Source organism: Drosophila bipectinata, chromosome XL, assembly GCF_030179905.1.
Source record: "Drosophila bipectinata strain 14024-0381.07 chromosome XL, DbipHiC1v2, whole genome shotgun sequence".
Lineage (NCBI taxonomy): Eukaryota > Metazoa > Arthropoda > Insecta > Diptera > Drosophilidae > Drosophila > Drosophila bipectinata.
This window is the reverse complement of record NC_091734.1, coordinates 7997671-8019297: the sequence shown is the minus strand read 5'-3', so window position 1 is coordinate 8019297 and position 21627 is coordinate 7997671. Positions and strand designations below refer to the sequence as shown.

The window sequence follows — 21627 nt, the reverse complement described above, 5'->3', positions numbered from 1 at the left end:
CAGCCGGCTGTCGATAACATGGCGATTAGGCTTATCGCCCGTATCGCTTATCCCTTATCGCCCTGGTACCCGTACCCATACCCATACCCGTACCTTAGTCATCCTCTGCAGCAGCACGCGCGCAGTCGCAGCGATCGCGACAGCGGCAGAGCCGAGTTGGCCCGGAGCGTTACGGCTGGGAGAAACCATCGGCGGCGCGGGGCTTCTTGGCAAAGCCACTTCGCTCAATCGACTTCAGTCTGAGGCTGTCGATCGCCGGGTACGGACTTGAAAAGCGCAATCGGCATCCAAGAACCAGAAGCGGACTCCCGATACCGTCGATACCGTCGTGTTTGTGTTTTTTTTTTTGGTTGCAGTTTAATGTTTTAATGTGAGTGTGTTGTTGTTATTTTAATTGTAATTGTTGTTGTTACGAGAGGAACGAACTGACAGTCGGAGCCAAAAACAAGAAAGGAAAGCTAACTTCGGGCGGAGCCGAAGTTGATATACCCTTGCAGTTAAAACCGGATATATATCGCAAACATCGGATTTAGTTGGCCGATCCTTATGATTACATTATAATAAAACCAATTAATTAAATTACAAAATCTAAAAAAAAGTCCCAAGCTTCTATCGTCAAAAAAAACAAAGTTGTTATTTTTACTAAACACCAAATACCATTTCTGATCGTTCAGTTATATGGCAGCTATAAGATATAGTCGGCCGATCCTTATGAAATTTGGTAGGTTGGATCAACTGACCAAAAATAGAATCTGTATGGAATTCCAGCATTCTATCTTCAAAAACACGAAAGTTGGGTCATTTCCGATCGTTCAGTTATATGACAGCTATAGGATATAGTCGGCCGATCCTTATGAAATTTGGCACGTCGTATTGTTTTGCCAAAAATAGCTCTCATGTTAAATTAGAACTTTCTAACTTTAAAAACACCAAAGTTATACCATTTCCGATCAATCAGTTATATGGCAGCTATAGGATATAGTCGACCGATCCCGGTCGTTCCGACTTATATACTGCGTGCAAAGGAAAGAAGGGTGTGTGCAAAGTTTCAAGTCGATAGCTTTAAAACTGAGAGACTAGTTCGCGTAGAAACGGACAGACAGACAGACAGACGGACAGACGGACAGACGGACAGACGGACAGACGGACAGACGGACATGCTCATATCAACTCAGGAGGTGATCCTGATCAAGAATATATATACTTTATAGGGTCGGAGATGTCTCCTTCACTGCGTTGCACACTTTTGGACAAAATTATAATACCCTCTGCAAGGGTATAAAAAGAGAAAACAAAAGCCATCACCTGGGCTCTTGACCGGGCCAACTGAACCCCTGAAGCCCAGATTGCTTTTTTTTTGTTTTCGGCTCAATTGTTTAACAAAAAAAAGCAATTAAAAACACATACCTAAAAGCTAAAAAAAAGCTAAAAAATAAAAAAATATATAAACGTTTATGCAACCCTCTGACATCCAATTAAATAATAAATTTCTCTTCGATTTCAAGTGTCGCGCCACGGATGTGAACCGGAGCCCCAAAATGACGGATAAAGACAACGGTATTGCTATACTTATAACTATATATAATTAACAGCTATAGTTATTACCCCAGATCACTGAACCAGGTCTTGTGACACCGCCTTCGATTGCCTCACAGTATCTCGAGTGCCGAATGAGTTGCACTTTGGGGCAGGGTCTCATTCCGAATGGAATGGAAGTGACGCACTCCTCCTCCAAGTGATAAACTCTAAGGGAAGAACCCTAATCCCAGCCAGGAAGAAAAGTCCCCGGGGCGAAAGTGTTGGTTGATTTATGGGCGCGGACTGGGAAGACTCTTCAGACCTTGCCCCGTATCAGAGAAATATAGGCCGTGAGGTAACCCGCCTGGCGGTGTCGTAAAGATTAGCCATCCATACCTGGGAGGTACCATCGGGTAATCTTCCTCCGGGCCCCAAATCTAATCGCCCTGATAAGCGCCATCGAGTGGCAGTCTCACCTCTTGGGCAAGACTCGGAGACCTTGCCAATATTTAAAATTCATGGTGCGGCCTCCCACCACTTTCCGTTTATGCACTGAAAAAAAAGGGTATATCGTTTAAAGCCAACTAGTCTGACATCCGAGCTGTGATTTCTCTCGGTGTGAGTTGCACTTCAATGTCAACTAAGGCCTCAACTAAGGCCTAGCCTCGGCTCATTTGCATACTCGCTTTGTTGGGGGGAGATGGGGATTTCGGTATTCCCCCTCCCACGACCACTGGAAGTGTACTTCCAGTCAGTTGCAATTAGTGAGAAATGCGAAAGGCATTCATTCATCAATCAGTTAGTCAGTTTTCGAGGCAGAACCGAACCGATATCTCTACCTGCCCCGGGCCACAAGCCATACCCATGGGTACTCTGTACTCCGGCAATCAAAGCTTCGCTACCGAATATTCTTGTATCGGTATCTCGGTATCGGTATCTAACAGATTGCTCTGTGTGTCTCCTCCGACACTTGTAATTAAAAACTGGGACGCCTCTCTGTTTTGGCCATCAGTCGCCCCTTATCAGCCCCATCAGCCAGCGCCGGAGAGCCATAAAGCCTGGCAACGACAATAAACACTCGACGACGTGTCAACGAGGGGCTCTGCTGCCCGCTCCCGATGGCTAATCGCTTGTAAATCAGTTGGCCAGACGGATATAGACCGGATAAGGATCTACTTTTAGGCACGGCGATTATCTGGGGATCGGGATGGGCAGGCCGGACCGATTTACAAGCGATTCGAGCGACAGTAGCGTGGGAGTTGCGTCATGGGCTTTGGGAGTTGGAGCACGTAGGCACTGGCACGTCCATGGCTGGACGGAGGGAGGAGGATCGCCCTTAACGATCACTAACCCATTCACGACATTGACACAGATCCCAAGTGCTTTTATGATCGGCTACTTGAGGTGGAGGTCTAGCCGGACTTCAAAGCGGCCACCGCAGCGGGTCACTGCTGTACCCTCGTGCTTCAGATAACATAACCCTCCGCCATGCTAATGGAGCTAGTCTGGAGAAGGGGCGTGGGGTTTATGGTGGCTTGTGATGGCCGCCATAAAGTCTGATAAGCCATCAATGGATTAACCCCGAGGAACTAGAGCGTCCCTCCAGCATGACGCACCGACAGCCCGTCACCCGTCAAGCGTCAAGCGTCCTCTTCCTGGTCCATCAATCAAATCCAGTTCCAGAGACAGCCTTCCATTTCCGTCAGCCGGCGCCCAACATGGCCATGACCATGGCTGGGATGGGCTCGGGCTGGACATGGACTGGATGACCATTTGGAATGGGCGAGGAAAGCTCGCCATGTTGGGCAGCCTCCGCCCATAAACGCCAGTTGGTTTATCAGACCGTCGTCCGTAATGCACCGAGATTTATGCCCCGCCCGAGAATTCACACGCCCGCGGGTGAAGGCTGGCCAAATATAGAGCAGCTCAGCCCCACCTTATCTGCCACGAAGGTGTCAAGCACAAGGCCACAAATCTCAGAGGCCCAAGACTTTCCGCTTCTTAGCCGTTCTGATGAAATGCCTCGGGGATGATCTAGGGGCTCGCGATCTCGCCTCCGGCCAGACGCAATGGAACGCCCAGCAGAGCAGGTTCCGCTCCTCGGTGGGCCCTAATCTACGAGAAACCTAATCCTTGGCCAGCGATATAATATCTAACCTGGTGTCTTCTCTCCTCTCCAGAAATACAGCCAGCGGCTGAGCCCGTGACGGAGTTCACTCCTACGGCAGCTGTAATCCCGGACTCCCAGCCCGGACCCAGTGATGACCCAACTCCAGTGCCGGTTGACCCGGAGCCCCAGGCTCCAGTGGCGGAGATCACTCCCACGGCAGCTGTGATCCCGGACTCCCAGCCCGGACCAAGTGATGACCCAACTCCCGTGCCTGTTGTCCCGGAGCCTCAGGCGGAGGCAGCGCCTGTGGCCCTGTCTTCTGAGGAGCCGGCCAATGGCAAGGCGGACAGGAAGCTCCCTGAGGTCAACGGCAAGGAGCCGAAGCCCGATCCCGATGCGAATGGAAAGGAACTGGTGCAGCCGAGTGACTTTAAGAACGTGTCCGAGGCGGAGGGTCAGCAGAAGGTGAGTTTACCATGCTCCGAGGCATGCTCCGAGTCCACACTAATCCACGTCCTCCGCCAATCCTCCAGAAACTGCCGTACCCGAAGTCCGTGTTCTTCATCATCAGCAACGAGTTCTGCGAGCGCTTCAACTACTACGGAATGAGAAGTAAGTGATCCTCAACCAGAACCAGAACCTAGGAGCTAATGCCTCTGTCCACACCCCCTTAGCTGTTTTGGTCCTGTACCTGAGCCGCGCCCTGCACTACTCCGACGACGCCGCCACCGTCACCTTCCACGTCTTTACCATGTTTGTGTACTTCCTGTGCGTCTTCGGCGCCATCATATCCGACTCCTGGCTGGGCAAGTTCAAGACGATTCTGTACCTATCGCTGGTCTACATCTGCGGCTCGGTGCTGCTGACCCTCGGCGCCATCGGACCCCTCAACCTGCCCATGGAGACGTTCACCATGCTGGGCCTGGCCCTGATAGCCCTCGGCTCCGGCGGCATAAAGCCCTGTGTCGCCGCCTTCGGCGGGGATCAGTTCAAGGTGCCGGAGCAGGTCAAGCAGATCACCTCGTTCTTCTCGCTCTTCTACTTCGCCATCAACTCCGGGTCGCTGATCTCCACCACGGTGACGCCCATTCTGCGCGAGGACGTGTCCTGCTTCGATGACATCAACTGCTATCCCCTGGCCTTCGGCGTCCCCGCCGTACTGATGGTCGTATCCGTGGTGATCTTCGTGCTGGGCCGCTCCCTGTACAAGATCAAGCCGCCGGCCGGCAACATGGTCGTCCTGGTGAGCAGCGCCATCTGGACCGCCCTGACCACCAAGTGCAAGGAGAAGAAGACCAATCCGCGCCCCCACTGGCTGGACTACGCGGACGTCAAGTACGACCGCCAGCTGATCGATGACGTCAAGGTGCTGATGCGAGTCCTCTTCCTGTACCTGCCCCTGCCCGTCTTCTGGGCACTGTTCGACCAGCAGGGCTCCCGCTGGACCTTCCAGGCCACCCGGATGGACGGCGACATGGGCTCCTGGAACATCAAGCCCGACCAGCTGCAAGTGCTCAACCCTCTGCTCATCCTGCTCTTCATCCCGCTGTACGACGTGGCCTTCTATCCCGCCCTTCGCCTGGTCGGCATCCGGCGGCCACTGCAGAAGCTCACCATGGGCGGCATCTTGGCCGGCATCGCCTTCATAATCTCCGGCGTGGTTGAGCTGAACCTGGAGGTGAGTAGTTAGTCCAACCTACCCTGTGTGTCTGCACCGGCTCTAGCACCAGCACCTGCACCTGCACCTGCCTCGCTTTCGCTCACACACTCTCTCCTTCTCTTTCTCGAATTCTCGTTGCACGCCCGATCCCCTGCTCCAGAAAACCTATCCCGACCTGCCCACCAGCCAGTATGTCCAGCTGCGCGTCTTCAACACCCAGCCCTGCGACTACACCTTCACCTCCAATCTGGAGGGGGCGCAGAGCTTCGTGGTGAACGCAACGGACGTCCACACCATCAAGGACCTCTACGTGGGCAACTCCTTCAACCTCGACTATGCGCTGACGACCACAAATCCTGACTGCACTTCCTACAACGCCCAGCCCGTCAAGGAGCTGACCCAGAAGACCGCCTGGTCGCTCTTCCTCAACCCGCAGAACGCTACCGCCGATCCCTTCTGGGAGGCCGACTTTGTGGACAAGCCCAGCGAAAGCTATCCACTGATCCGGGTGCTGGCCAACATTCCGCCCACCGAGAGGGTCGTGTGGCTCAGCAACAAGGGCGAGGAGGCCTACAACAAGCTGGCCAACGAGACGCTGCTCACCCGGATGAACTCCGGCGACTACACCATCATTGTGAACGAAATTGTGGTCACCACCCTGCACGTCCACACCGGCGGAGTGTACACGCTGATGCTGTGGAAGGAAGCCAGCGGTAGATACGCCTTCAAGCTGCTGGAGATCACCGAGCGCAACTCGATGAGCATCCTGTGGCTGATCCCCCAGTACGTGGTGATGACCCTCGGCGAGGTGATGTTCTCGGTGACCGGACTGGAGTTCTCCTACGCCCAGGCACCGCCCAGCATGAAGAGTGTCCTGCAGGCTTGCTGGCTCCTGACGGTGGCCTTCGGCAACGTTATCGTGGTCATCATCGCGGAGGCGGCCCTCTTCGACTCCCAGGCGGACGAGTTCTTCCTCTTCGCCGGCCTCATGTTCGTCGACATGCTGATCTTCATGTTCATGGCGTACCGCTACCAGCCCAACAATCCCATCAAGGACGAGGACGAGACGTTGCCGCTGACGGGATCGACCGAGCCGTCCGCGACGCCCGCCCCCCTCGACAGCGGCATCGAGAACAAGGGCAAGGACATCGGCAAGGACGAGTAGACCGAGTAGCGCCCCGCGCTGTGTATTATATGTATTTGTATTTGTATTTCTACCGTAGACGTGTGTGTGTGCGTAGTCCTAGTGGTCCTTGTCCAGCCCCGAGCTTGGCTGCTCAGGGATGCCCCGTTGTTGCACCTGACCAGGCATCCACCAAATGTTAACCTAATAAAAGAAACCTACCGATATACACCTGCTGCCCTGCTATGTTTGTGTGTCCTGTCCCCTGTGTCCCTCGTCTGAGATCCCCCTTCTTCTAGGACACCTACCCCGTAATAGCCTCGGGCGGGTACACCCAGCTGCGTGTCTTCAGCGGCATCCCCGAGTGCGAGTACCGCTTCAGCACCAACCTGGGCGCCCGGGAGAGCTTCACGCTGCGGGGCCTGGACTTCTACTCCTCGGGCAGTGTGGCCACAGGACCCGAGGGCATCTTCACGCTCACCTACACGGTGGAGAGCCTGACCGAAGGTAGGTGATAGGCCATATCCAGAGATTCCAGCTCGGGAATCCTTAAGAATTCTGTACTGCAGGTTGCCAGGATTTGGAGGGCGGCACCCAGCAGCTGTACGAGGCCACCGCCCACAGCCTCTTCCTGCGCCCCGCCCACACCATCTCCAAGTACTGGTACGAGGACGACGTGCAGAAGTCCAACCGTTCCAGGGCCCTGGTCCGCACCCTGGCCAACCTGCTGGCCACCACCCGCGTGGTGTGGTCGGAAGAGCCGTCCGGCAGCGTTGCCCTCGACCTGCCCGCCCGCAACCACGACCTCTACGAGCTCCCCACGGGTTTCTACAATGTCCAGGTGGCGGAGCACCCGCTGGCCACGGTGGAGCTGCGGGCCGGCGGGGTCTACGTCCTGGCAATCGGCCAGAGCCGCTCCGAAGGCTTCGTGTCCGAGCTGCTGGAAGTGACGCCCCCGAACTCGATGAGCATGCTCTGGCTGGTCCCCCAGTACGTGGTGATGACCCTCGGGGAGGTGATGTTCTCAGTGACAGGCCTGGAGTTCTCCTACTCGCAGTCCCCGCCCAGCATGAAGAGTGTCCTACAGGCCTGCTGGCTCCTGACGGTGGCCTTCGGCAACGTCATCGTGGTGGTGGTGGCGGAGGCCAAGTTCTTCGACTCTCAGGCCAGCGAGTTCTTCCTCTTCGCCGGGCTGATGTTTGTGGACATGCTGGTCTTCATGGTGATTGCCTTCTACTATATCCCCTACGACGAGGAGGCGGCCTACGCCGAGCGGTTGAGGGAGAGGCTGCGGGAACTGGAGGAGGAACGCGAGCGGAAACGGATACGGCAGCTGGCACAGGAGCAGTGGAGTGACTGTGCCAGTTTCAGGAGCTATTGATGGGCGCTCCAATTACCAAACCAATCCTTATAAATGTACCCAGCTATATAATTACTCTATTAAATGCATTATCCACCAAAAAGGGGTTTTAATTTTTAAATTTAAAAACTTCACCCTGAAATAAGCTTTAGTGTTGCCATACCATGGATAACAGTCTGTTAGGGCGCTGTTATCAGTTTAGTGTTGGTAAACAGAGAGGCCCACTGTAAGAAAAAAAAATACTAAAATCCAGCTGGTATTTTAGAGGAGAAACATATCGATTAATTGGCCGTTTTGAAACACTAAAAGCAAGAAGAAGAACCGTGGAAATCATATGACTCGATCGATAGAGAAAAAAGTTGGAATTTTCACTTGAAAACTCGCCCCGTTTGGACTGGAAGACTCCACGCCTTTTCGCCCACCACAGCTAACAAAGGCACAGCCGAAGGAACTCTGCCCAGGCGATTCTGCTGTTTTTCTTTTGCGCTTCCACGCCAGCCAGTCTGTGTTTTTGTGTGCCAGCCGAGTGCCCGTCTGTGTGCCAGTGCCCCAGTCATCAGTCATCATCCATTCAACGCTGGTTCAGTAGCTGAGAGTAACCAATTGCAAGATGAACAGCTCGGGATTCATGTTCAACATCGACAACGGCTATCTGGAGGGCCTGTGCCGTGGCTTCAAGTGCGGAATCCTCAAGCAGGCTGACTACCTGAATCTGGTTCAGTGCGAGACCTTGGAGGGTGAGTTGTGTATATCTCAGGGTCCAGGCCCAGGCCCAGGCCCCGTGAGGCGGATTCTCCTCACCCCACACCCTACACCCACTAGAACCCCTGCCCCAAGGTCTGGTCCAGTTGCCATTCTACCAGGCAGATGTATCTAATATATAATAGATACTATCCAGAACTTGGCCCACATAAAACTCCAGCCAGATCTGGCCAGAAAAGAGCCGAGTTGGCCGCTCTCTTTGCTAATCACATGACCAGCGATAACAGCGCTTACGCTGGTGCTAGTGTGTGTGAGAGGCGGATTCGTACGTACATGGTGGCGCTACTACTCCGCCTCTCTTCTCTCTCTATGTGTGTGTCTGTGTGTGTGTAAGCTTGTCTTGTGATGTTTGCTGACAACTTTCCGGGAATGCCTCCGGATACTCTCTTCCTTTCCAGATCTCAAGCTGCACCTGCAGGGCACCGACTACGGCAGCTTCCTGGCCAACGAGCCCTCGCCGCTCTCCGTGTCGGTGATCGACGACAAGCTGCGCGAGAAGCTGGTGATCGAGTTCCAGCACATGCGCAACCATGCCGTCGAGCCGCTGTCCAACTTCCTGGACTTCATCACCTACGGGTACATGATCGACAACATCATTCTGCTGATCACCGGCACCCTGCACCAGCGTCCCATCTCGGAGCTGATCCCCAAGTGCCACCCCCTGGGCAGCTTCGAGCAGATGGAGGCCATCCATGTCGCCTCCACGCCCGCTGAGCTGTACAACGCCGTGCTGGTGGACACGCCGCTGGCTCCGTTCTTCGTTGACTGCATCTCCGAGCAGGATCTGGACGAGATGAACATCGAGATCATTCGTAACACCCTCTACAAGGCATACCTGGAGGCCTTCTACAATTTCTGCAAGAATATGGGTGGTGCCACCGCCGATGTTATGTGCGAAATCCTTGCCGTGAGTATTTATTGGTCTTTGGTCCTGCGTTACCGTATCTGACCTTCTTCTTACTTTCAGTTCGAGGCTGATCGTCGCGCCATCATCATTACCATCAACTCGTTCGGCACCGAGCTGTCCAAGGACGACCGCGCCAAGCTCTACCCCAACTGCGGCAAGATGTATCCCGACGGTTTGGCCGCCCTGGCCCGCGCCGACGACTACGAGCAGGTGAAGACCGTGGCCGAGTACTATGCGGAGTATGCCGCCCTCTTCGACGGCTCCGGCAACAATCCGGGCGACAAGACGCTGGAGGACAAGTTCTTCGAGCACGAGGTCAAGCTGAACGTGTACGCCTTCTTGCAGCAGTTCCACTTCGGTGTCTTCTACGCGTACCTCAAGCTCAAGGAGCAGGAGTGCCGCAACATTGTCTGGATCGCCGAGTGCGTCGCTCAGAAGCACCGGGCCAAGATCGACAACTACATACCCATCTTCTAAGCGGCCCAAATATAATGTTATAATGTTTACCATATTTTTTTTTACGTCCTACCTTCGTAATTGCGTATGTTTTTTTTTTGTTCGTACACCCCCCCACCCACCACCTACCACCCTTGTTATGCAATTTTTTAATGTATATTATATTACGGCTACTGTCTCTGGAAGTATGTATGTATGTAGTTTTGTTGTGCGAGTATTATGTCGGTCCCGGTCTAATCCTAGATCTATTAATGTATACTGTATCAAGGGGGGATACCGTGCCCCGACGTGTACATATGTATTATTGCCGAACGGATCGGGAAACAGTTGAAATTGTAGAGTGGAATTGGAAGGAGGAGGGCGCCAGCACCATATGTTAACTACTATATAGAAATGCATACATAAACAAACCTATACATACATATGTGAATGATAAATCAATTATTAAAACATGTTTTCAAACATTCCCTTAAACGTGTGGTTCTCTCTGGTCTGGCCACAGAATTAATGGCTTTGGAGGCACTAGGCCATCGACTAACTTTCTTGCTGGCGTTTGCATAACCCAGTCCACTCTGGTCGCTGGTCTCTGGTTACTGGTCTCGGGAGTTATATAAAAACTAGAGTCGGTGTCGAGCGGGTTTTCGGATATCGAAAGCAAATAGCAAGTCTGTTGCGGTAGAAAGCTATTAACTAACTATTGATACTAAAAAACATGATAAAAACAGCTCTTAGGAATGTCTAGGGCGTGTCGTAAGATACTCTATAGCCCTTAGTCACTACTGATCCTAATCAGAGCCTCAATCTAGCCCAATACTTGAGCTATAGATGCACTGAATCCCTGCACCTTGTCTCTGTTTCTTCCGCTTAGTCTTCTGATGACTAATGAGGTCTGCGAGCCCACTGGACTGCACCTTTGTCTTGTAGTAGGTTCCAGGTTCCTTGGCCACCTCAAGGCTATAGCTTAGGGTGTGGTGTACACTGCCCTGCCCGGTGCTTAGTCATCCCCCGGCCTAGACAAAGGAGTACCAGAAAGAGCCCACCAAACATGACAGAAAAAACCCCCGACCCGAGGAAGAGGAAGCCAGTGACGTGGGTTAATTGGCAGCCAGAGGGGGGTGCTACGTGCCTGCATCACTCCATACAACCGACATGCCATACCGCAGTTTGGACCATACCGTTACCGTTAACCTGGCCAACGTGCAGCAGGTGGCAGCAAACCACCTGAGAGCAGCCAACAGCCAACACGTTCGATGCGAAAAGAAAGCGGCTGGCTGGTGGTTCGATCAGCTGGCCGGATCGCGGGCCAGGTGGGGGAATGGAATCGCCCATAACTCGGCTCGGTGGCCCCAACTCTGGGCAGTCGAGTTCCGCGTCTCCGAGCGTAGAGTTCAGTCTTTAAAAACGCTCCCGATTCAAGTCCACCACCAAAGTCCTAAATCGCGCGCCAATTTTTTTTTTTCTTTGGGCCTAAGCCTACATCGTACATCGTTCCGGAGAACCATAGGACCTTCTTCTTTTATTTTTTTTGTTTGTGTTTTGAGTGCATTTACCCCCCAATCGACCACCCCACCCACTGTGGTTGCAACAGCACCAGAACCAGCACCGGAGGACACAAGGATATCACACGTGCAAGGTAAAGAATTATGGACTTTCTGGCCATAAGAGTGAGGATTGCTGGTAATTGGTTGTGTGGGAGTGGTGGGCCTTCTGATTCTGGCAGGTGAAACGCGGTAGTCGCCAGACAGTGGCAGAACGCGGTGCTTAACTGGGCCAATAACGATGACTAAAGTGGCACTCCGGGCACTGCCACACTGAGAGAAGCAATCGATGGCTTATTGTCTTGCGTTCTTGGGACTCTTCCACTCCTGACTTGGAGTTTCTTGTAGTGCTGGGAAATCCACAGCCAAAGTAGCCTCATCTTCAGCTATAGGCCAGGCCAAAACCGAAGCCAAGACCAAGACCAAGACCAAGACCGAGACCGAAGCAATTGCACGTAAAAGTCGCCGTGAAATTGTGTCAACCAGTTTGGCTCCGACTCACTGGCTAAGGTGTTGCCACCCACCCCTTCCCTTCCCCGGCGCCCGGCTCTCAAGATCTCCATCTACGTCGAGGCGGTTGTGTCTTGGACTTCGTCTGGGACTGGGAGTGTGGCGGGTTCTTCTTTTCCTTGTCATTAATTTATTTGAATTTGGCAAAAAAAAAAAAAAAAAAAAAACAAAAGAAACGCGTCAAGCGATTTCGTTCTTCGTTTTACTTTCTACTAGCCACCATCCGAAGACCGAACACCGAAGACTGAAGACTGAAGACTGAAGACTCGGGCCTGGAAAGTGGCACTGGTTTCGGGTGGTTCAGGTGGCTAATTGATGGCCGGAGCCACCAGGCTAATGGCGGCTAATGGTAGGCTCTCCATCCAAAAGGTCGTAACTTCCCAGCTAATTCCTCTAGCCACTGGAGCTAGTTGGTCACCAGCAGCAGTGGGCCAATTTTCTGGTCCATTGGGTCAGCCTTGACCGGAAATACAATCGTTCCCCGTTTTCCCCCTCTATTCCAAATTCATGGAAAAATTTCACCCGTCACCGTAGGCTGCATTAAAGAACTTAACCTTAATTTTGGCATGGGTCTCTTGGCCCGGCCACCCGGTTATTATGGTAACACTGATGCGTCGATTTCACCCACACCAGAAGGCCAGAAGAAAGCTTGAGCTGGGACAAAATCAACCAGAAAAAATCTTCAAAAACCAAAAACAAAAAAAAAATTATGCAAATTTTGTGGTGGGCTTTCGGGTTATATAAACCGAGCTACACCGCACCCGCTGGTTTGAAGGATGTTTTTGGGGAAAAAGTCGGACAAACTGCTTAGCATAATCGAGGCGGGCTGGTTTCGTAATCAGCATAACGCGGACGCTTAGAAGCCCCCCACGACGGCCAAGGCCTCTGCCATGGAGTATTATATTAATGGGCGAAATCTCAGACGAGATCCATAATCGATCGATCCGATCGGGTCAACACTTTCGCTGCCCACCGCATTAATTAACAGTTCGATTCGGACTTGGACTCCGATTCGGATTCGGATTTCGATTTCGATGACCAGATTGTGAGCAGCAGAGTGTTACGATAATTTCCGATGCGGGCACATATATATTTTTGGAAGCTATTGTTTGCCGGCCGACTCACTTTCTATTTTCCTATGCGATCGGCAATTAATTAATGCTAATAACTTTTCACAACCGTTATAATTTATTGACAAAATTCGAAAATGCCTGGTCCGGTCTGCTCTGGCTCTGGCCTAGCTCGGGGTTTGGGTTTGGGTCTGGTCGAGCAAAACAAACAAGAAGCGAAAACAGCACAAAAACAAACACCCAAAAAAAAAAAAAACAGAAACAAAAAACAAGAAATACTCACACGTGGACATCTCACGTCGTGTCATCGGGCCCACTCTTTCTCCAAGCTCCATAATACACCTAGCTGGCCCTTTTCCGGCCCCGTTTCCAAATCCAAAATGCGACGAAATGCAAATGAAGTCTGGCCCCCGGCCCCCGTCCCCGTCCCCGGCTACCGACTGGAATTTTTTTTCGACCCGGTCCGGTGAAATTTCCGGGCTGGAAAACCATAACGGGGAATGCAGGTGCGTTGGTGGTAGATGGCGTAGGCGGGGGCGAATTCCTTTAGTGGAGCAAGAACAGCATCAAACATCAAATGGGCAGATCCCGACCAGGAACCATAAATGCAACCAGCTACAAGGTCACCGGGCCACAAAACATAGTTCATATTTTCCAATCTCTCAGGGGAAGTTAACGGTACTCCTTGCAGCGGAGCACCCTTCTCACTTGCACACGCGAGATGGAGCACTTCCAATGCTGCTTAATAGATTTATCCGCTAGGTACGCGTGCGGGAAGAGTATTTATTGGGAGTTTGCAGTTTATTTATGGAATTAAACACTATTTTAAACTCTAAAACACACGCGTTTAGCGCCGCCATGTTGTTGCCAAAGGATGTTTTTCAGCACTGAAGGAGAGACGAAGGAGAACAAGGAAAATGGGGAGACTAAAAATCTCAGAGAGAGAGAGAGAGGATAAAGTTGAGCAACTGATCCCGTTGGCGTTTCGAGAGAGATCACGATTGAAAAGAGAAATGAAAAGAGAACAAAGGATAAAAACCATTAAGAGCAAGTGCTTTCCACTGTAAACTCTCTGGAATAAGCTTTATTGCAAAAATAAGTCAAGACATGCAATATCTTGTCATTTCTTGCTGTGTACTGTTTTTCCAACGTTCTCAGAGTTGGACTTGTAAACAGACGCATGCTTTGGCTTTGGCCGTATTTGGACGCATACTTTCTATGGCCAAATAGCTGCTAACCACAACAACAACAACAACAACAACTATGTACATTACGAGCAACTGGGCCATGTGTTGTTGTTGGTGGTGTTGCTTGTTCGCTGGAAGGTCATCAGTGGAATGGAGCAACGGCCGGCCGGATTCGACGATGCAACCGTCAAAGAAACGACCGCCAAAGGAAGGGGGCGGGGCATACAAAAATGAAAGTGGAACAATGCAACAGGCCCGCCCGGGTGGAGCAGGTTGGAGATTTCTGGCCATTATGCGCCACTTCCAGCCAAATTATGGAAATGATGTAAGGAAATGTGCGGTGTCAGAATGGCTTGGGAAAGCGGACAGACGCAAAACGAAGAAAACAATCAGTTGGTGGAATAACAAATCTGGTCATTACACCAAATCACGGTTCATCTTGGGCCAACTCCCCTCTCTGCAGACGATTCTAGTTTAAGGCCAAAACCGAGTGAGCCGGGTCCATGAACGGTCCACTACGGTTTCTCCGCCAGTCGAGCTCCAGTTAAGAGCCGCTAATTGATTTGGAAATCTTGGGGCTACCTCCGCCACACACTCCCCTCTCCTCAAAAGGGGGCACTTGAGGTAAATGAGTCAATAGCTGAAATTTCACTTTGCCATCAGAGGTGACTCCCACCGCTGCTCCTCCTCCGGTGCTCCGGCCCCCCTCCCCCTTGCAGACTTTGGTTCGAGTTGCCACCGAACTCCAACGTGTTGGATCTTGAAGATGTGAATGAATTTTGTTTTTGGCGACTGGTAGGGGGGGGCTAGGTGGGGGAGGGGGGAATTCTAATGAGGCTCTAACCCAGTTCGTCAATTAAATAACTTTTGAAGCCCAAGACGCAGGGAAGATTTCACTTTCGTTGGGTTTTCGCCCGCCGCTAGATGGTGTTCCCCCTAATTTGTTTGCATGCCCCCCTCCCCCCGCTCGAGCTCGAGCTCCCCTACCCTCTGGCACCCTGTTGCGCCCACTCCATTATTGCTCTCCAAAAGCCAAATGAAAACGAAAAGAAGAAGATGAAGAAGGAGAAGTGAAAGAAATTATGTCAATATTTATTTAAATTCATTTCTTTTGCAAAATACCAGACGAGGAAGAAGAATGCGGTGAAATTTAATCGCTGCCCACTCGAAAGCGGCAGCGTTGTTGACTTTTCGAATACCTTTCGCGACATACATACATATATACACACATAGTACATACATACATATATGTATGTATTGCCTGTAAAATATATACATGTGTATATGGGATTATACATTTCTCTTCTTCTTATTTTTTTTTGGAGCTGTGTCAAAATTACAAAAGTTCTCTGATTCTCTGATTCTCTGCTTTGTGCTTACAAGTCTAAGAGAGACTCTCTTAAGTTCTTCCTCTTTGCCCTTGCAGATGTCTGGCTCAAGGAAACAGATCCCACAGCTGCTGCTGGCCCTGCTCCTGGTGGGCAGTGCCTTCGTCCTTCAGCTGGAGGCCAAGAGCGTCATGCGGCGCACCGACAAGATCTCGGAGAACTTCAAGCAGCTGGATCTGCCGCCCGAGGAGATCGACCCCAACGTAGCACCCCCCGAGTCGGAGCCGCCCAAGGTCGAGGATGTGGTGGAGGAGGCGGCGGCCAGCGACCCCGTTCCAGTGATCGATGACAGCGCCAACGAGATCGCCAGCGGTGATGCCGAGGGCACGGCCAACGCCGTGGAGACTGCCGTACCGGAAGTAGCTGCTGCAGCTGTTCCGGAAGCCGCTCCAGAAGCCGCCTCCGCTGCTGCACCAGCTGCTGCTCCGGCCGCCGCCACTACCGCGGCTGCCGCCGTCAAGCCGACCAAGGCACCCACCACCCCCAAGCCGGAGAACCCCATCAGCAAGTTCTGCAAGTGCTCCGAGACGCACTGTGACTGCTGCCGTAAGTTCGGCCTGCCTCTGCTCCCGGCGGGACAGGGCTGCGCCAAGATCGCCTACCTGGGCAACGACGAGATGAGCGTGTCCTTGAAGTACGGCGACTTCACCCTCGCCTCCCGCCGCATCTCCAGCAAGCGCGCCCGCCCCATCTGCGTGGGCCTGCCCGGTGGCTACACCCAGTTCTGCGGCCGCATGTACGGCCTGTCGCGCGCCAAGGACTCCAAAGACTTCAAGGCATGCCTGGCTTTCGAGCTGCGCGCCGATGAAGAAGTGGAGGCCTCCCTGCGCGTCTCCTGCTTCAAGTTCGGCCCAGAGGGACTGCGGGTGGCCGAGGCGGAGCCACTACCGGTCAAGCCCAGCACGGACGATGACGAGGACGATGATGACTTCTTCGGACTTGGCGGTACGTATGCTCCCAGAGACAAATGATGATTTCTTAATGTCTAGGGATATGCTGCCTACGTGTCGTATACTTAATGTTGCGTATACGACTAGTGGGTCCTAAAACCATTAGTTAACTTTCGTTTTCATTTAAAGTTAGAGATTTAAAGGTCACTAAGAATCTTTAGCTACAAACTAGCCCCTTTTTCAAGAAACAAATCACGTATACGCCCTGTTATTCAAACACTTCATATTACGCATACGCCTAGTTGTCATAGGTCTAGTTTTAACTGAATATTTCTCCTTCAGGTGGCGGCGATGACGACGAGGATGAGGACGACTACGACAGCGATGCCGATACCGAGACCGATGACGACGACGACACCGAGGACTACGCCGACGACGACGAGGCCGAGGCACCAGAGGACGCCGACTACGGCGGCTTCAGCTTGGCTGGACTCCTTGATGAGCTGGACGATGACGAGGACGAGAAGCCGGTGAAGAAGCCAGCTGTTACTCCCGCCTCTGATCAGACCCGCGAGGTGGTCACCACGGATGCCCAGACTCCGGTGGCCGATCCCGTCCAGAGCAAGGACGAGGCGGGAGCTACAGCTGCCGCTCCCGCAGAAACCCCAGCCGCAGACACCGTTCCCGCTGCTGCTGCCGCCAATGCGGCCGAGGAGGTGGCCGCTGCCGTGACCCCCGCCCCCGCCGCGGCGGATGACTCCACCACGCCCAAGGCCAAGAAGTCGAAGAAGGCGAAAAAGAACAAGAAGAAGAAGGCCGCCGCAGAGGCGAACGAGGAGACGGGATTCGCGTACGAGCTGCTCAACGGTATCCTGGATTTTTTCAACTGAGCGGCCAGCGGGAGCTGGCCAACATGCTGGGAAACAGTGTAAATACCGTGTACCGTCACTGGCCGGAAACGGATACGGTTACGGTAACGGATACGGATAGCTATAGTTACGCCCGTAGTGCTTAAGACCGCGAAAAAATTCATATATTTATTGCAATTGCTATTTATTCGATCGCTTCCAGTTCAGCTTCGTAATTGTATGTTTAATTTATTTAACTTTATGAAGAATAAAAGTCGAAAACAAAGTCCTGTGTTGGTCTCCTGTCGGTCTGGGATGTCTGGTGTCCTGATGCCACAGGATGTCCTGATGCACAATAATTACGTGTCATGAGCAAATGGCCCGACTTACCGCAAAAGTAGACAACTTGCAACCGGGCTCCAGGGCGTGTCATCTGCACCCGGCGGAGCCTGGCTCCACTTGGCTCCCTCCACTGGCCCTCCGAATAAAACGACTTCAAGAGCATAAAGTAGTAAGCCGCAGACTCTACACGAGGAGCAGCCAAGACCCAGAAGAGTGTCTATCGACTTACCCGTCTCCTGGTTTTCCAATTTATTTTGCGGCCAATAACCAGTCGGATGAATCGTCCAGGATTGCGGAATAAAATAATTAATGTTCTGGGGCGCCACATTTTCCAGCTTTCCGGCATTTCGATTAGTCATTTATGGAGCCACTTTCACTCCGGAATCCAGAATCCGGAATCCGCCAAGATGGGGGTGATTAAGCGTCGCACCATTTGTCAAATTCCAAGGGGGGAGGGGGTGGCCGGGGCAGGCCAAGGTGAGGCTGGGAAAGGCTCCCTTGCCGCAGGGAGTAACTTTTAATTAGAAACTATGCGTTGCAGTTATGTGTGGATGGTGGCTTCTACTAGTTCCAGTCCCCGAGTCCAGGCAGAGTTCCAGGCTTAATTAGCTGCCAGAAGACCTTTCAAATTCCTGGCCCCAGACCCCAGATCCAATATTAAAATGGATGTTTCATACATATATAAGCTTTAATTTTTTTTTACTTGTAAGTGTACACACATAGAGTAAAATATTTATTTATTTTGGAATAAAATAGTCCATTCAATTATATTGAATGGCTGTACCGCAATCGACCAAAGAAACGTATTAAGTACGTGCTAAAATGTGGGGGGGGTGGGGGGTACAGCAGGACGTCCAATCCGTCCCGCCGACCGATAGAACCTTCTCTGCCTTTGCTGCCAACCCAATTGCTTTGCCTGGAAAATTCTTAAATTTTTTTTTTTTGGGGGGAAATGGCAAATATTCGTTCCTGATTGGATTTTCTTGGTTTTTTTTTTTCTTTTTTCTTTTGTTATACAATAATATGCATTATAGTTTAATATAAAGTGGTGGTAACACACACACACAAATACACATTCATAAATGGTTAACGTACATCGAAAAAAATTGGTTTACATATGTATATCCTCTGTTGTATATAGTATGCGTGTATATAGAGTCCGACTACAATAAGTTTTGATTTGTAAACGATTTTGTTAGTTTTTTTTAAAAAGTGGTTGGGCTCTGCTACTTTTTATACCCTTGCAGAGGGTATTATAATTTTGTCCAAAAGTGTGCAACGCAGTGAAGGAGACATCTCCGACCCTATAAAGTATATATATTCTTGATCAGGATCACCTCCTGAGTTGATATGAGCATGTCCGTCTGTCCGTCTGTCCGTCTGTCCGTCTGTCCGTCTGTCCGTCTGTCCGTCTGTCCGTCTGTCTGTTTCTACGCAAACTAGTCTCTCAGTTTTAAAGCTATCGTCTTGAAACTTTGCACACACCCTTCTTTCCTTTGCACGCAGTATATAAGTCGGAACGGCCCGGATCGGCCGACTATATCCTATAGCTGCCATATAACTGATTGATCGGAAATGGTATAACTTTGGTATTTTTAGAGTTAGAGAGTTCAAATTTCACATGAGAGCTATTTTTGGCAAAATATTACGACATGCCAAATTTCATAAGGATCGGCCGACTATATCCTATAGCTGTCATATAACTGAACGATCGGAAATGACCCAACTTTCGTGTTTTTGAAGATAGAAAGCTGGAATTTAGTACAGACTCTATTTTTGGTCAGTTGATCCAACCTACCAAATTTCATTAGGATCGGCCGACTATATCCTATAGCTGCCATATAACTGAACGATCGGAAATGGTATTTGGTAGAAATATCAACTTTCGTATTTTTGAAGATAGAAGCTTGGGACTTTTTTTAGATTTTGTATTGTAATAAATTGGAGTATATATTCCTATTCCCATAAGGATCGGCCAACTATATCCGATGTTTGCGATATATATCCGGTTTTAACTGCAAGGGTATATAAACTTCGGCTCAGCCCGAAGTTAGCTTTCCTTTCTTGTTAAATTTAAATTTTGCTTCTCTTTGGGCCTTAAGAGCCTTTGATTTGATCCGAACGGAGCAAGGGGGGGGAGGGAAGATCCAGTGCTGGGATGGGTTTCAGTGGGTATTTGGGTTTAAGACTGGGGACTGGGATGACTAATTACAACTAAATCCACCTCCGTTCGGGTATCACACTTAAATAACGTTTAATTTTTAGAGTAAGTAAGCCTGGACTACGTTGGGGTCTTGAGATCTGGCCAGGGCCCGAAATTCGTACAAAGTTTTTTGGTTCGAAACTTAGCTTAGAGTCCTTGCGGTAGAGGCTGAAACTTGGGTGTGTATATTGTATCCTGTATCGCTAGTACATATATGCTTGCTCGTTATCCTGTAGTATATGTATATAATATTGGGTATATAATTCTATAAGATATATATATATATATATGTGTAAACGTTTAAGCTTGTATTTCTAGTATTAACTTGACTTTTTGTTGGAATTGTGGAGGAAGTGGGGTCAAAGGGGGTTCAGGACTAGAGGGTTAAGACTCGTCAATAGTTAGCCAGTTGTGTGAAATCCGTTCGGTAGAGGTCAGGGGTCAGTGGAGCAATATAATCAGTCTCGTTTTCGAAGTACAAGTTAGTAGTGGGTCAAGTTCCGAAAGTGGTTATGCTGTCCGTGTGGGCGTGCCGCCTCCCGTTTTAATGGCATTTAGCTTCGATTCCATTCAACATCCTCCTCGCACATCCTGCCTGGGGAAAAATGCACTGGGTCGGAGTTCTTCAAATCTCATTACTCCGGCCTGGAGGGCTTATGGCCCTCAATATTGTTTCTGGCCTTTATCAGCTGACGCCCAGCCGGGTCCCGCAGCCCTGCAGCCTTGCAACCCTTTAAAGCGGCTTCTGCTGCACCTGGCCCAGCTCCTGGCAACTCCTGGGTCCTAAGTGGCTTTTGGAGGGGAAGAAAAGAGCTTAAGGTACAAGAATATGTATATACTCCTATATACCTATAGTTAAATGAATCCAATAACTTGCAGGCTAATAATAGATTATGTAGATTATTAAAGTTAGTGCAAACTTAACGCATAGTATTTAAAATGAGGAGCAATCAGGGTCCAGCTTAGATGGCTAAGTTCAATAGGAAACTAACGGTAAGTCTACTTAGAATGCATTAAAATAACCTTAAGAATACAAAGTATTAGGTATTACCTTTTGCCGTACACTGAAAACAGAGCACCGTGGCACAGTGGTAGTAGTGGTATGGGTTGTCATTTCCCTCTCAGGTCATTCGCAATTCGTTGTTCCGTTCACTTTTCACACAGTGGCTACTCTACCGCCATTCTTCCTTCCGCCTGGAATTCGGTTGGTTTTTCCTGTTTATTTTGCCGTTACTTCTTCAGGACCCTCTGCCGATCAAGTTCGGTTAAGTACTTGCCTAAGTTTCCTGATGGAATCTCTACCGATGACATTGCCTTTTCCCAGGGGAGTTGTTCCCCCTCCACCATCCTCCCATCCCATTTCCCCAGCCTGCATTTTCCATATTTCAATTGTTTGCCATTCACATACATACACATACATACATACATAAGTGTGTATGTATTTCGAGGGGACATTGCTGTGTTTATGTGTGTGTGTGAGTGGGTGGACGTGCACGCTCGTGTGTTCTTGTGTGTTCATTTTCAATTTGTTTAAGTTTTTTGTGTTTGGTTTTTGTTGACTTTCTGTGCCCAGAGCCCCCCTCACCCCCCTGTGGTAGTTGTTGTTGTTGCTGCTACTTCTTGTGCACACAGCCCCAAAACAATGTGGAAACTTTGAGCTTATTTCTCCGCTTTGTTCTCTCCGGCCGGTCGCTGTTTACAGTTATTTTGGCCTGGTTTTGTTACAACTCCCCACCCCGCTATCACCTTCCCCTC

General features: G+C 50.7%; 3 protein-coding genes across 4 annotated transcripts; all 3 read left to right on the top strand.

Moving 5' to 3' along the window:
• The first annotated feature begins 269 nt into the window (after window positions 1-269).
• On the top strand, window positions 270-6638 carry LOC108121726 (peptide transporter family 1). 2 transcript variants are annotated; one of them, XM_070278673.1, is made up of 6 exons: window positions 270-370; window positions 1506-1557; window positions 3699-4093; window positions 4162-4240; window positions 4303-5306; window positions 5449-6638. In XM_070278673.1, exons 2-6 carry the CDS (start codon window positions 1539-1541, stop codon window positions 6451-6453), a joined length of 2502 nt encoding a protein of 833 aa, XP_070134774.1. In that variant the 5' UTR covers window positions 270-370; window positions 1506-1538; the 3' UTR covers window positions 6454-6638. The 2 variants fall into 2 exon arrangements, with proteins under 2 accessions (XP_070134774.1, XP_070134773.1); XM_070278672.1 differs by lacking the exons at window positions 270-370; window positions 1506-1557 and adding an exon at window positions 3573-3621.
• Window positions 6639-8072: 1434 nt separating this feature from the next.
• VhaAC39-1 (V-type proton ATPase subunit VhaAC39-1) lies at window positions 8073-10370 on the top strand. Its single transcript, XM_017236027.3, has 3 exons — window positions 8073-8508; window positions 8932-9440; window positions 9501-10370. Exons 1-3 carry the CDS (start codon window positions 8382-8384, stop codon window positions 9915-9917), a joined length of 1053 nt encoding a protein of 350 aa, XP_017091516.1. The 5' UTR covers window positions 8073-8381; the 3' UTR covers window positions 9918-10370.
• Window positions 10371-11236: 866 nt separating this feature from the next.
• LOC108121737 (nucleolin) lies at window positions 11237-17573 on the top strand. Its single transcript, XM_017236022.3, has 3 exons — window positions 11237-11529; window positions 15628-16534; window positions 16822-17573. Exons 2-3 carry the CDS (start codon window positions 15628-15630, stop codon window positions 17367-17369), a joined length of 1455 nt encoding a protein of 484 aa, XP_017091511.2. The 5' UTR covers window positions 11237-11529; the 3' UTR covers window positions 17370-17573.
• The last annotated feature ends 4054 nt before the right edge of the window (window positions 17574-21627 follow it).